We start from the raw sequence: 13,661 nt of genomic DNA, 5'->3' as shown, positions 1-13,661 counted from the left end.
TTGCACTATACGGTCCCTTCGGACTTGTCTCTCAGCCGCCTGCTCATAGAGATCCACTTATATTATAAAGCTGGGTTGTAACTCCTTGTCTACGTTACTATGATTGGAAATAGGTGTCATTTGTGTTTTAACAACGTTTAGCTCATGAGTTATTGATCTGGGAAGTTCGAATCTGTGAATATATTGCCAACGTCACTGAACTCTGTTAAGCACTGATCGCATTTCTTTATATATGAGTCCAAGTTCAAACACTATGAAACGCTCCATTGTTAACGTACGGAGCTGTCTGAAACACTACCAGCGGGAGGTTAAACAGGAAGTGTTTGTCCGAGCTCACAACAGGTTTTGCGAGAGAACGCAAATATCTTTGCGAGGGAATGCAAAGTTTCTCTGGGGAACACAAAAGTTTTGCGAGAGAACTCAAAAGATGTAAAAGAAAATATTTTTTTTTCCACCAGCATGTCCCTTTAGGGGCTCCGTATGCTATGCAACTCCATGTGTGGATATATTGTGGCCATAATTCATTCCCTAGTTTTATTAATTAGTTTCCCTGTTTTATTTAAATTGGGGCCACAAATTAAGAATTTGTTCCCTCGTTTTACTATATCATGGCCACTTTGTAGTAATGCGTTCTCTTGTTGTATAGTTAAATCAAATTCTTAATTCGTGGCCATAATCCATAGGCCTATATGTTTGTCTGCATGCTGTCATTCTTTTTTAACTCATGCCTTTTTGTTAAAAAAAAATGCTCACAGAAATGCTCTATGGAGAATCTTTTGCTCTATAGACTTCCATATTTTTTAATATTAGGTCAGTTATACAATTTTAAGGCTTACTATATTAAATTGAAATTATTTTCTGGTGTATTTAACCTGGAATATCTTCTCTTTAGCATGCAAGTCTATTTGTGAGTTTGTGTATGTATGGACTTTATGACTCTTTTCAAATAAAGACTGTTGACGTCAAACTCACCCAACGCAAATTTTATTTTGAAAAGATAAATACATTCAGGTATACCGTGACAGACTGGATACAGTTGTGTGCCTTCAACGCTGATATTAAAACACATTACTATTATGTTACTATGCGGAGAAAACCATAATGCCACCAGATTTCACATTTACACGTCAACTTTTACGTGACAAAACTGTACTTACACTTTAAATATACTCTTTTATGTTTATACTTTCATATTCAAATGTTTACAGTAGTCCGCGGAGACTTTTGGTGCTGTAATCCTGTCTGTCTGCCTGTCTTTGCAATCGTAAAACCGAAAACTTAAATTTCCATTTGCAGCCCGAAGGTACAATAGCTCACAATCTAAACTATTTACATCTAGCCAAAATAAAATCTCTTAAATGACAGTAGTCACACAAAACTAAACATAGAATTCAGTCTCAGAGGTCTGAACGTGTTCGCCAATGAAAACTTAAAACAACAAAGTATGTTTGGAATGGGATCTCACTATAGTTCACTTTAAATACAAACATTTAAATATTTTCAAATCCCTTTGCCAGAGCTCGCATGTCTATTTTTCTTGATAAAAAGTCACGTTGTGCATTTGAAACGGGTTTGTCGTACAGTAAAAATCTGCAAGCTACAAAACGTCAAGGCTGATTGGTTGGTTTAAACTGTGTTCCTCTAACCAGCGCTGGCCGGTAACTGGTGGATCTAACTTTGCGTGCGCGTAAAGACAGGAACATGCTTAATTTAAAGGGAAAAATCCTCAAATCACAATCTATGCGATGTGCGAATGAGCATCTCTAGCACATATTTATGGACAAGGCATTTTCTTCTTACAGAATATCCCAGAATTCCTGTTATCTAGCAAGGACATATACAAGTGTGACAGTGATGGAGGTATCGGAATAAAAGTTTGTGTCGGCTGTAAGATGTGAATCTTAATGAGGATATCAAATGTGGGATGTGCTGGTGATTAGAGATGGCAAGTTCGGTACTTAGGAAGCCTCATGCTAAGAATTGTGGGATTGAGAGCCATGAATGTGTGTGGGCATCTTGTAAACCTTGCTAACTTTCACAGCTGAGCTCTAGAAAAATGTTCTGATGTACAGTCATGACGGTGGTTTTGGATTGGTCTGTTGAATCTAAGAGGTATTTTTTTTTTGTCGAAAGAATTTGGTGGTTGTGAGGGTGTGTTGGCGGCTCAAATGGGATGTTTGTTGGTGTTTTCACACTGGCTCCAGACTATAAACGTGTGCTAGACGGATATGTGGCGTCTCCAGCTTCTGGTCTGTAGATGGGTGGCGCTCTAGCGCTTGGTCTTCAGTATCCAGTCAAACAGGCTGGGCACTGGCCGTCCTCTCTGCTCCAGGTCCTGGTGGAGGTGACAGAACTGAGCCACAGCGCTGAACAAGTCACCAACACGCCAAGCCTTCTGACCTGCCAACTGCACCACTCTGTGGAACTGAGAAACAAACACACGCTGTTCAGTTCTTCATGCAGACGACTGCCGAGACATCTTCTTATCAACAGTCGGTGCAGTTAGGGGCTATTCACATTGAACACATTTGTGCATTCCAATGCACTACTTTTCCATTGTTTTTCCATGTAAACAGGCTTGTGTTTGACTGTTGCGCCTGTGACTTGCATCTTTTGCAGCGTCTCGTGCACGAACCAGCATTCTAAAAACATGGCACTCAAGTTAAAAGAAGTTAAATTTTTTAAAACACGTGTCTACACCTTGCATTCTTTTTCCCCTCTGGCGTTTTAACAGCAAGAAACGCGTTCTGTGTGAACTGGCCCTCTTTTGTAATCAACTTTTTATTCAGTTTTAAAGTATACATATGTTTTGTTATTCAACATACATTTGACAATAACATACAGTACATAATTGCCAAAGCCTAGCAAAAAAAAAAAAAAAAAAAATATCTTAGGGAATCCTAAGGAATACATGGGAATCTTATGTATCTTCTGAGGGGAAAATTGTGAAAGAATAGTTGGGAGAATGAAGAATCATTTTGTCAGAATGAGAGTCGTAGATCCAAATGCAAGCAAACAGTTTATTGAAGGCAGGTTGAGCAGATGAAACACTCAAAACACCACGTGTAGCAGGCGGGCGACCAGGATATAAATTCAGGAGAGGATGAGTGATATGAATAATTCTGGGTGGATGCCAACCGGGAACTGGAATGAGGAGAACTCCACACGATCTCCAGAAGTCTGGGAACACAGACGAGATCGAGGAAATAACTCCGTAAGGAACTCAGGCACCGGAACTGGGTAAGAGAGCATAAACAAGAGTGAACGAACCAACACCATGCAATAATCACTCCCGCTAGATATAGGCAGCTAACAAACTGAATTAACTAGCTGCAGCTGCGGGCTGATTAAGTGATCAGCTGGTTTCTAAGCAACACACACACAGATCCCACACCCACAAACATATCAACAGATACACAAAACCAGACACTGTGACATTACCCCCCCTCTAAAAAATAAATAAACCAGTCCCGGAGGGTGGTGGACGTGGAAGGTCAGGGGGAGGGATGGGGGGCCAGGTCCATTGAGGGGAATAGGAAACGGGATGGATGGCTTAACAGGTGGCCCGGGTGGAGCAGGTCGTGCAGGCGGCCAGGGTGGAGTAGGTCGTCTATCAGGTGGCCAGGGCGGATCAGACGGTCCATCGGGCGGCCAGGGTGGATCAGACGGTCCATCGGGCGACCAGGACGGATCAGGCAGTCCATCGGGCGGCCACGGCGGAGACGACCCCTCAGGCGGCCACGGTGGGGACCACCCTGCAGGTGGCCATGGTGGAGACGACCAGGGCGGCGCAGGCTGTGCAGGCGACCAGGACGGGGCAGGCCCTTCGGGCGACCATGGCACAGGAACAGACACCGGCGCAGGAACAGGAACAGACTCCGGCTCAGGAACAGACATCGGTTCAGGAACAGGAACAGACACCGGCTCAGGAACAAGAACAGACACTGGCTCGGCGGCGGCCATCCTGTCCGGAGACACTGGCTCGGCGGCGGCCATCTTGTCCGGAAACACTGGCTCGGCGGCGACCATCTTGTCTGGAGACACTGGCTCGGCGGCGACCATCTTGTCCGGAGACACTGGCTCGGCGGCGGCCATCTTGTCCGGAAACACTGGCTCGGTGGATATGTATACATCCTGTCCGGAGACACTAGGTGTTTCTCAATGTCAAGGATACTTCCTTGGCAGGACTGGTCCTTCCAAGTCACTTCCTTCTGAGGCTAGGCGAGGCTCCTCTTTAGCATTTGGAAAACACGTAAATGGAACAGGCTAGCAAGTGCACGTCAGTGCGTCATTACGTCAGTGAAAATGAAAAACAGAGCGTTGCTATGGACGCAGTTCTGTTCACTCAGGCAATATAATCGTTTTTAAATCAATAAACTCCTTTTTAATCATATTGATTATTTGACTGGTAAGTGTGTTTAAACAGTGCGGGTCAATTTGACACATAACATAATGGATGTAATTATTTTTTAAAACAAATGTTTGGTAACGTAAATATATTTACATTTTTGAAAGCATATTGATCCGTTAACGCTCCGACTCCATTAACGTCCAACATTTTGAATTTTTTGAACAAGATAGCAAAGCTGCGCGCATAGGATTGTGGGTGATTTGAGAGCGCGAAGAGCGCGAAGGCTACACATATGCATCCTTTCCTGTATATGGGATATTTTTCGAACGAAGGACTCAGTCCTTGGTGGAAATTCCGAGGATCCTCGACATTGGAACAGTCCTTCGTCGGATGTCGATGACGTAGCATCCTCGAAATTCTGGCTTCCGAGGATCCTTCCTTGACATTGAGAAACGCCTACTGGCTCGGCGGTGGCCATCTTGTCCGGAGACACTGGCTCGGCAAACGTGACGTGAACAGTCTCTGGATCAACAGACGTGACGTGAACAGTCTCTGGATCGGCAGACGTGACGTGAACAGTCTCTGGATCGGCAGACGTGACGTGAACAGTCTCTGGATCGGCAGACGTGACGTGAACCGTCTCTGGATCGACAGGTCTCTGGATCGGCAGACGTGACGTGAACCGTCTCTGTATTGGCAGACGTGACGTGAACAGTCTCTGGATCGACAGACGTGACGTGAACCGTCTCTGGATCGGCAGACGTGACGTGAACCGTCTCTGGATCGACAGACGTGACGTGAACCGTCTCTGGATCGGCAGACGTGACGTGAACCGTCTCTGGATCGACAGGTCTCTGGATCGGCAGACGTGACGTGAACGTCTCTGGATCGACAGACGTGACGTGAACCGTCTCTGGATCGACAGACGTGGCGTGAACCGTCTCTGGATCGGCAGACGTGACGTGAACCGTCTCTGGATCGACAGACGTGACGTGAACCGTCTCTGGATCGACAGACGTGGTGTGAACCGTCTCTGGATCGGCAGACGTGACGTGAACCGTCTCTGGATCGGCAGACGTGGCGTGAACCGTCTCTGGATCGACAGACGTGGCGTGAACCGTCTCTGGATCGGTAGACGTGACGTGAACCGTCTCTGGATCGGCAGACGTGACGTGAACCGTCTCTGGATCGACAGACGTGACGTGAACCGTCTCTGGATCGGCAGACGTGACGTGAACCGTCTCTGGATCGACAGACGTGACGTGAACCGTCTCTGGATCGGCAGACGTGACGTGAACCGTCTCTGGATCGGCAGACGTGACGTGAACCGTCTCTGGATCGGCACCTCCATGTCTTGAGGGACGGTGGACGCCTGCTTCCTCCTCCTCCGCCTACGATGGCAAGATGGTGGCATCGAGCCCACCGCCTCTGGAGGCGGTACAATCTCCGGCAAGGGCATGGCGGCCATCTTGTCATGAGACACAGGTGCAAGATCAGCCATCCTGTCAGGAGACGCCGGCGTAGACTCAGCCATCCTGTTAGGAGACACAGGCGTGACTGGTGTATTCCACTGGCTCCGATGATGAAGGTATCTGGTGAACCCCCAAAAGTCCAGGATCTCCAGCCCCTTCATTTCCCACCCAGGCAATGGGTCATCCAGGCAGACATTAAAAAAAATCTTTCAATGCTGCATCATTGTAGTCCATACCTCTAGAGAGAGTCCAAAAAGTCTGAGCCAGACAACCCACCGTCTGGCCCTGCTGGCGTAGGACCATCAAATTTTGGACCCGTCCCCTCCTCTCCTTCTCCGTGTTAGGAGGAAGGATACGAAACCCCATAATGCTGGATCTTTATATTGATGGAGTCCTTCTGCAATTCCACCGTGCTTGCTGGATCCAATGATGGTCGGTTCGTTCTGTCAGAATGAGAGTCGTAGATCCAAATGCAAGCAAACAGTTTATTGAAGGCAGGTTGAACAGATGAAACACTCAAAACACCACGTGTAGCAGGCGGGCGACCAGGATATAAATTCAGCGGAGAGGATGAGTGATATGAATAATTCTGGGTGGATGCCAACCGGGAACTGGAATGAAGAGAACTCCACACGATCTCCAGAAGTCTGGGAACACAGACGAGATCGAGGAAATAACTCCGTAAGGAACTCAGGCACCGGAACTGGGTAAGAGAGCATAAACAAGAGTGAACGAACCGACACCATGCAATAATCACTCCCGCTAGATATAGGCAGCTAACAAACTGAATTAACTAGCTGCAGCTGCGGGCTGATTAAGTGATCAGCTGGTTTCTAAGCAACACACACACAGATCCCACACCCACAAACATATCAACAGATACACAAAACCAGACACTGTGACACATTTTCACACATGAATTGGCTCCTCTCAGTCCAGATCTTAAATTCACTGAGAGTCTTTGGGATGTGCTGGAGGACACTTTACTGAGTGCTGGACTCTTGTATCCTGAATACAAGATCTTGACCAAAAATGTATGCACCTCTTGATGGAAATAAATGTTGTGATGTTGTTTCCATTAAGAGGTGCATACATTTTTGGTCAGTATCTTTGTTATCCTGGAATATAGCCATGATGTGTCTTCTTACATGGTTGTTTAAGAAATGAAAAGCTTCACACTCATCATTTAGGGTTAGAAGAACTGTTGCCAAACATATAACATGCTAGAAACATAATAATCACTGCAATAATGATCCATTCATAGACTCTTAAGTGTTTGCCTATTTAAATCCAAACAGCAATTTTTTGGGGGGGGGCCAGGCAACATGTATATACATATACAACATTCTACATTCAATACCTTCAAAACTCACTTAAAACAGTGGCTCCTAGAAAACCAGACATGTACTCACTTTTAACTGTTATATATTTATTATCCATACACTTTCACTGTTAAAGGGTTAGTTCACGCAAAAATGAAAATTCTGTCAGTAATTACTCACCCTCATGTTGTTCCAACCCCGTAAGACCTTCGTTCATCTTCGGAACACAAATTAAGACATTTTTTTATTAAATCTGAGTGCTGGCTCACTCCTCCATAGACTTCTAAGACACTATAACTTGCTGGCCCAGAAAATGTATTAAAGACATCGTTAATATAGTCCAAGTGACTGCAGTGGCTCAATCTTAAGTTTATAAAGCGACGAGAATACTTTTTGTGCGCAAAAACAAACAAAAATAACGACTTTATTCCACTTTTCATTTCCTTCTCTCTGGACCTCGAGTCTTTTCACGTAGTGTTTAAACGTAGCGCGTCTGTGTTGCACGTCACATGTAGACTCACTATTGGGCGACGCTGGTCATGTGTGTGATGCATGTGACGTGCAACACAGACGCGCTGCGCTATTACACTACGTGAACTCACTCGAGGCCCAGAGAGAAGGAAATGAAAAGTGGAATAAAGTCGTTATTTTTGTTTGTTTTTGCGCACAAAGTATTCTCGTCGCTTTATAAACTTAAGATTGAGCCACTGTAGTCACTTGGACTATATTAACGATGTCTTTAATACATTTTCTGGGCCAGCAAGTTATAGTGTCTTAGAAGCCTATGGAGGAGTGAGCCAGCTCTCAGATTTAATCAAAAATATCTTAATTTGTGTTCCGAAGATGAACGAAGGTCTTACGGGGTTGGAACAACATGAGGGTGAGTAATTACTGACAGAATTTTCATTTTTGGGTGAACTAACCCTTTAAATTAAATGCAATATAGAGGTGGATGAACAATGTCTTTGTTATCATGTATTTTTATTCTGTTTGTTTGTTTTGTCAATGTATATTGTTGTCCATGTATATTGTTTTGTTATAGTGAATGAATGCTGTATGATTGTTGCCTGTCTTTATGTCAGTTTTTTATGTTTCCGGCCAAGGGACTGCAGATGAAAAGTAGTTATTTTTACTAATTCCGGCATATTTACATGGTGTATTTTCATACAACAATGTTCATGAATATGCATGATCCCTGTCAAATAAACCAATAAAAACAAAACAAAAAAAACAAGTCTAAATCTATGCAAAACCAATTTGTTTCAAAAGTGCAACACACTTCTTGTACATGGGCTAGTATGAAGGGTAAAAAAAATCCACTTGCTTCTACCCTTTACATTTGAGGTATAATTATGTAACTTGTGTTGTCGAACAAAATGTGCAAGTCTCCTCAGGAGATGTTAACCACAGACCTTATTTTACTCAAATCGAAAACTGCTATTCTAAAAACCCATTCGAAATTCCAGAGGGAATCCATGCTAATTCTTCCTCAGGTTTGAGGAGTACAGTCTGAACAGCTCTACGCCCCTGGAGTCTTGCTGAAGGCACACTTACGATGGTGTGTGGCTCGTTCCTTCGCACTACACTGCCTCCATACACACTTCTCCTGTATTCTCCCAAAATAGTATGTGAAACAGCATGTAATGTGCAATGTTAAAAAGCTTTGTAGTAGTAGTGGTAGTATTTGAGTTTATTGCTATCAGCACCGTTAAAATGCTTTGAAATTGTAATATGCAACATCGTAGTCACATAAACTGATTGCATTCGAGTTGTTACAGAGAATAACAACTCCTGAGTGATCGTCAGCACTACTTAAGCTGGCAGGATCTGAGAAAGTGATTTATTTATTTATTTTATAGTCCATACTGTGGTGTATGTTTATTTTCTATGTATTGTTGTCATGTTGGTAACATTAAATGTTGAATTATTGCCAGGAACTGTAGAGAAACACACTCTCCCATGTCTGGGTTGAATATCAATAAAGTGAACTTGAACTCAGGTTTTTTTTAAATAATTTTCTGTCCTGATTCTGCAGGATGGATTTAAACATTGAACTTTGTACACATTTGTTGCTTACATTTTACAAAGTATTGACTCTTATTGAACCTCACCTTAGCGAGGTTGTGCTCCTGAGTCTTTCTGAAGTAAAGTGCCGGCACGCCGAGCTCAGACGCAGCGATCCACTGAAGCACTGCTCTTAGCTCTCCATCCACGCACTCTGGTTCCAGGTCAAAGTTCAGCACCAGAAGCTCCCTTTGACAGCTGCTGCCGGCTGTGGACAAACCCGATGTCACTTCTGCCAGACAAAAATGAGACCAGTTACTCTCTCGTGCACGTGAGATTTCTATAGATCTAATATGTTGCGAGCAGAATCTAAAGGAAAGGAAAGAAAGAGCATTTGAAGATGTAGAACTGAGTAGCTCTAACTAACATGCATCTACTACAGGTATTCAGTGCAAACCTCTGCTTTACAATGCTACCGTATTATGGGTCATTGCCATTTTGCAGCGAGATCTCTTTTCTGATGACGTGTTTACAGGCGCGAGGGCGGGGCAACCTGTCACTCACATGAGATCCACCAATAGCAAACCACAACCGTCCAATGATGATCCAATCAGTTCCCCATGGACATAATCAAGCCCCGCCCAACACTTTTTCTTGTTCCAGAAGATGTTTCACTTGAAAAGACTATCGCAAGTTGCTTTTTTTCAAACGTTTATTATTATTATTATTTTTTTGTATATAATTGGCTAATATGAGTTCTTATACTGGCATTAACAGCTCCAAAATTCATGTTTGGGTATGACTGTGTGTAATTTATGTTGTAAGTACGCAATACCTTTTTCCCCCCTGTTTTATTATCTGTTATTAGCCTAGTTTGTTCATTTACCAGGTGAGAGGTCTTTTGTAAGACATGCGTTGATAATCGTACATCTTGTTCATGATATGATGCGTTATGCACTGCTGCAGCTGATATACAAACGCTTCCCCCCCCCTGCAACATGTTCATTTATAGCAGCAAGATTCCACGTTAAAACTGTATTACATATTTTTTATTAGTAATTCATCTCACTTGTTTCAAAATAGTTCACGAGTTTTAAAAGCTCGACTGAACGAATGAATGCAACACCAAACAAAGACGCCATTTAAACGACCCATAAAGGACAGATTGCTCAAGTATACCTGGTCCTTTATGTCATTATGTTGCCCATTACAGTTCAGTACAAGCGTCAGAAATGTCTCCTCGCAGCAGATCTTCGTTTGTGTGCCGGGGTCGAGACACTTACTTTAAGAGCCACTGTTCTACAGGAATGTGGATAAGTGTGAATGATAAAGAGCTCATGGGAAATAAAGAGAGCGAGGGGGCTTAAATATTCTGATAAACCCTACTGTTCTACAGGAAGGATGAGCTAATATCTTCTCCCTACCACTTTTTTTTTAAGTTATATTCAAATGTATTTTTTTATTATTTATTTTTTTAGCTTATTTCTTAAAAAGCAATTCAAGCTGTTCTTTCCTTTCCTCAGTAATATTCATTTCAGCATGACATCTCTATCCTCCTCCTCAGTGCTCCAGAAACGTAAAGATCTGTTCCAAAATGAATCTATCCTCTGTTTTCTTGCTCTATCACACATCTTCCCGTTTTAACACCCTCTCCTCATCCCTCCTTCTCTCTCTCAGCAGGATGATGCTTTGCCTGTCAGCTCTTGTGTCTGTGTGCCTGAACGTCTCTTTTGTTCTCCTGCATGTGAGTGAGTCATTTGTGAGGCGTGAGTTTGTGCTGGCAATACAAAAGTCTCTAACTTTCTCTCTCTCACTCACTCATTCAAGAACGTCTGTCCATCTGCCAAAGACTAGAAGCTCACTGAGCGCCGAGGGACAGAGGTCAAGCAATGCTCCTGAAGTAAGACTGACTGTATATGCTAATTCAGGACATGTAGGGTAGATGTTACTCGGATAGAAGAAGTCAAAGATTAAAGGCCAGCACAGAGAAAAATACTTAAGGTCATGAGTAGAATCATAGTAACCACAATAGGGCTGTATGCAGTGGCAAATCTTTTGTTGCTTGCAGTTTTAAGACTATTTTAAGACATTTGTATGTGTGTGGGAGGTTTGATAAATGCGCTTGGAAAATTAATCTAACAACATGTACGATGAGTCCAATGCTTTGCTATTGCCAAATTCTAAGCATTTAAATATATAGGAATAATAACTAAATAAATAATAGGAAAATAAATAAAGGAATAAGAAATATAATTCATTCTTAATAAAATGTAATCCTGAATTATTACTTTTTTTCCTTTTCTGTATTTTTTTAATGTATTTTTATTCTTTTGAACTTTATTTATTCTTTTTTTTTTTTTTAATTCTGTATTAATTCCCACAATGTATTTATTTCCAGATTTATGCATTTATTTATTTTTTACTTATTTAAATTATGGAGGCGGTCCTTGCGTAGCTCCCAGTGCGTGATTGGTCGAGACGAGCTCAGGTAGAAGCGTCAGATCTAACTAAGCGATAGAGATTGGAGTTTGATACGAGATGTGAAAGATCAACTGAAGAGTTGTAAGTTATTTTCACTTTTTTGCATTATGTCGAGTTATTTTGTAGCGACCACGGTTTTCCAGAAACAGAATCCAGCTACTTACTGTATGTGATCGTTCCTCACGGCACGTCTGCAAGTCCGCAACCATCAACGTCATCAGATTCTGGGTTGATGACACCCAGTGGACGGTAGGTTTGTCGACTAATGCCTGTGTTTTTGTAATCACAGAGAGAAAATCCTGGCTGCATCTGAAATCGCATACTTCCCTACTATAAAGTAGGCGAAGAACAGTATGTGACAAAATAAGTATGTCTGAATTCACAGTACTCTTAAAAGAGTAGGCAAAAAGTACCTGGATGAACTACTTCTTCCGGTGAGATTCTGAAGTGTGCATATGATGGACACTTTACTATCCCATGAGGCCACAGGAGAGGATTTGTGAATGGCAGTGAAGAGACACAACGGACGCTGGTAGGTCACATGGTATGTCCAGATTACATTCATTCTACACACATTCATACTATATATACCATACTTTTTTAGCGGTTCTTAAGTAATTACTTACTCAAAATAATTGCCTACTCAAGAGAGTATGTGATTTCAGACGCAGACTCTGCAGTAACTGATATGAACTGGGTTGCGTTTCCCAACCAACCAATGGCTTCTATGAAGAATGGAACAATCCAGGGCCGCGTTTCCCAACCAACCAAATGGAACAATCCAAGGCCTAAGTAGATCGTAGAGACCTTTAGTGCAGTTGGTTTATGATGCTTTTGGAAGCCAAGATTACTATATAAACACAGGCATTAGAGTAGAAACCTACTGTCCACTGGGTGTCATCAATAGAATCTGACAACGACTAGACAATCGAACCAAGCCATATCGTAATGCCGGTTGTATTTCGATTAATCACGCAGCCCTATTGCAATGTTTGTTTGTTTCAGTGGTCCAACATGTTAACTTTTGACTCGACATGCCCACTCACACCGCCTCCTCAGTTTTTTGAGTCTAATAATCACATTCAATAACTCCCAAAAGCAAGTAATAAGAGACCATTCTGTCTTTCATTTGCATGAAGAACAAATGAAGTTGAAAAAGTATCTCATCTAGGGTACCAAGTGAGCCTCTGGTGCCCCCTCAAAAATGTCCAATTTCCTCATTCACAGAGAAATAACACGAAGTTCACTCCCGAGAAGAATATGTAACATTTATATAAACGATCAGACTGCCAGACAACGGCTTATTTCAGACCGAATACATTAGCGCAGAAGTGTGAAGAGCAGCGAAAGCATGATTTCTTTTTAATTCCAAACACCGCTGTGAAGTTCCAGTGATGTATCTTTAATTCAGAAATGTGAGTGTGTGTGTTCGTAGAGGACGTATCGCTCACCATCCGCCTGATCCTGACAGTGCGATGCCTTCCTCTCTCTCTCCTCACTGAAACACAGAGACACTGTCATTATCATGCTGTATGGAGCAATGCTGGCCATGTTCCAGTCACCTCATGGAGCCCTTCAGGGGCCAGGACTATATTGCACTCATTTAATAAGAGCTCGAAATAGCACACGACTGCAAGTTTTTGTCGGCAAAGCCCATTAGAACTGCCAACGTTCGAGACAGACACAGCAAACAACAGCACTTAGTGAGCACATTCACAAACTTGTAGAAGACACCATCGGCTCTAATATGACAGAATGTGATCCAAATTTGAGCCAAATTTCTTGTCCTCTAACTGTGTCCGTATCCTCACGAGGATAAGGATTTGGCCGGCGCTCTGGGTTATGGATGAGCGCTTAACATCCATTAGCTCCGGCGTTCTGAGCAAGTCTCTCTAAGTGTGCCGCAGTTAGCGGGTTGCCGTTGGATACCTGATTAGGTTGCTGGAGATGGAGAAGTCTAGAAAGCCCTCCAGGTCTGCAAATCCCAGACTAGAGGCGCTGCTGTTTCCATTTCTGAAACACAGACATGCA

At 42.9% G+C, this 13,661-nt stretch overlaps 1 protein-coding gene across 5 annotated transcripts in view; it reads right to left on the bottom strand.

Moving 5' to 3' along the window:
• Positions 1 to 968: 968 nt before the first annotated feature.
• sphkap (SPHK1 interactor, AKAP domain containing) overlaps positions 969 to 13,661 on the bottom strand; it is a 134,713-nt gene continuing 122,020 nt past the window's right edge. For all 5 annotated transcript variants that reach the window (XM_084409061.1, XM_084409064.1, XM_084409062.1 and 2 more), the window contains 4 exons: positions 13,560 to 13,643; positions 13,082 to 13,128; positions 9,257 to 9,441; positions 969 to 2,425 (listed from right to left, as the gene is read on the bottom strand). In XM_084409061.1, the coding sequence (XP_084265187.1) occupies positions 2,270 to 2,425; positions 9,257 to 9,441; positions 13,082 to 13,128; positions 13,560 to 13,643 (472 nt within the window). In that variant the 3' untranslated portion in view covers positions 969 to 2,269. The remainder of the gene's footprint in view (positions 2,426 to 9,256; positions 9,442 to 13,081; positions 13,129 to 13,559; positions 13,644 to 13,661) is intronic.

Source organism: Rutilus rutilus, assembly GCF_951802725.1.
Source record: "Rutilus rutilus genome assembly, chromosome: 5".
NCBI lineage: Eukaryota > Metazoa > Chordata > Actinopteri > Cypriniformes > Leuciscidae > Rutilus > Rutilus rutilus.
The sequence above is the reverse complement of the archived record's forward strand: the minus strand, read 5'-3'. Positions and strand labels throughout refer to the sequence as shown.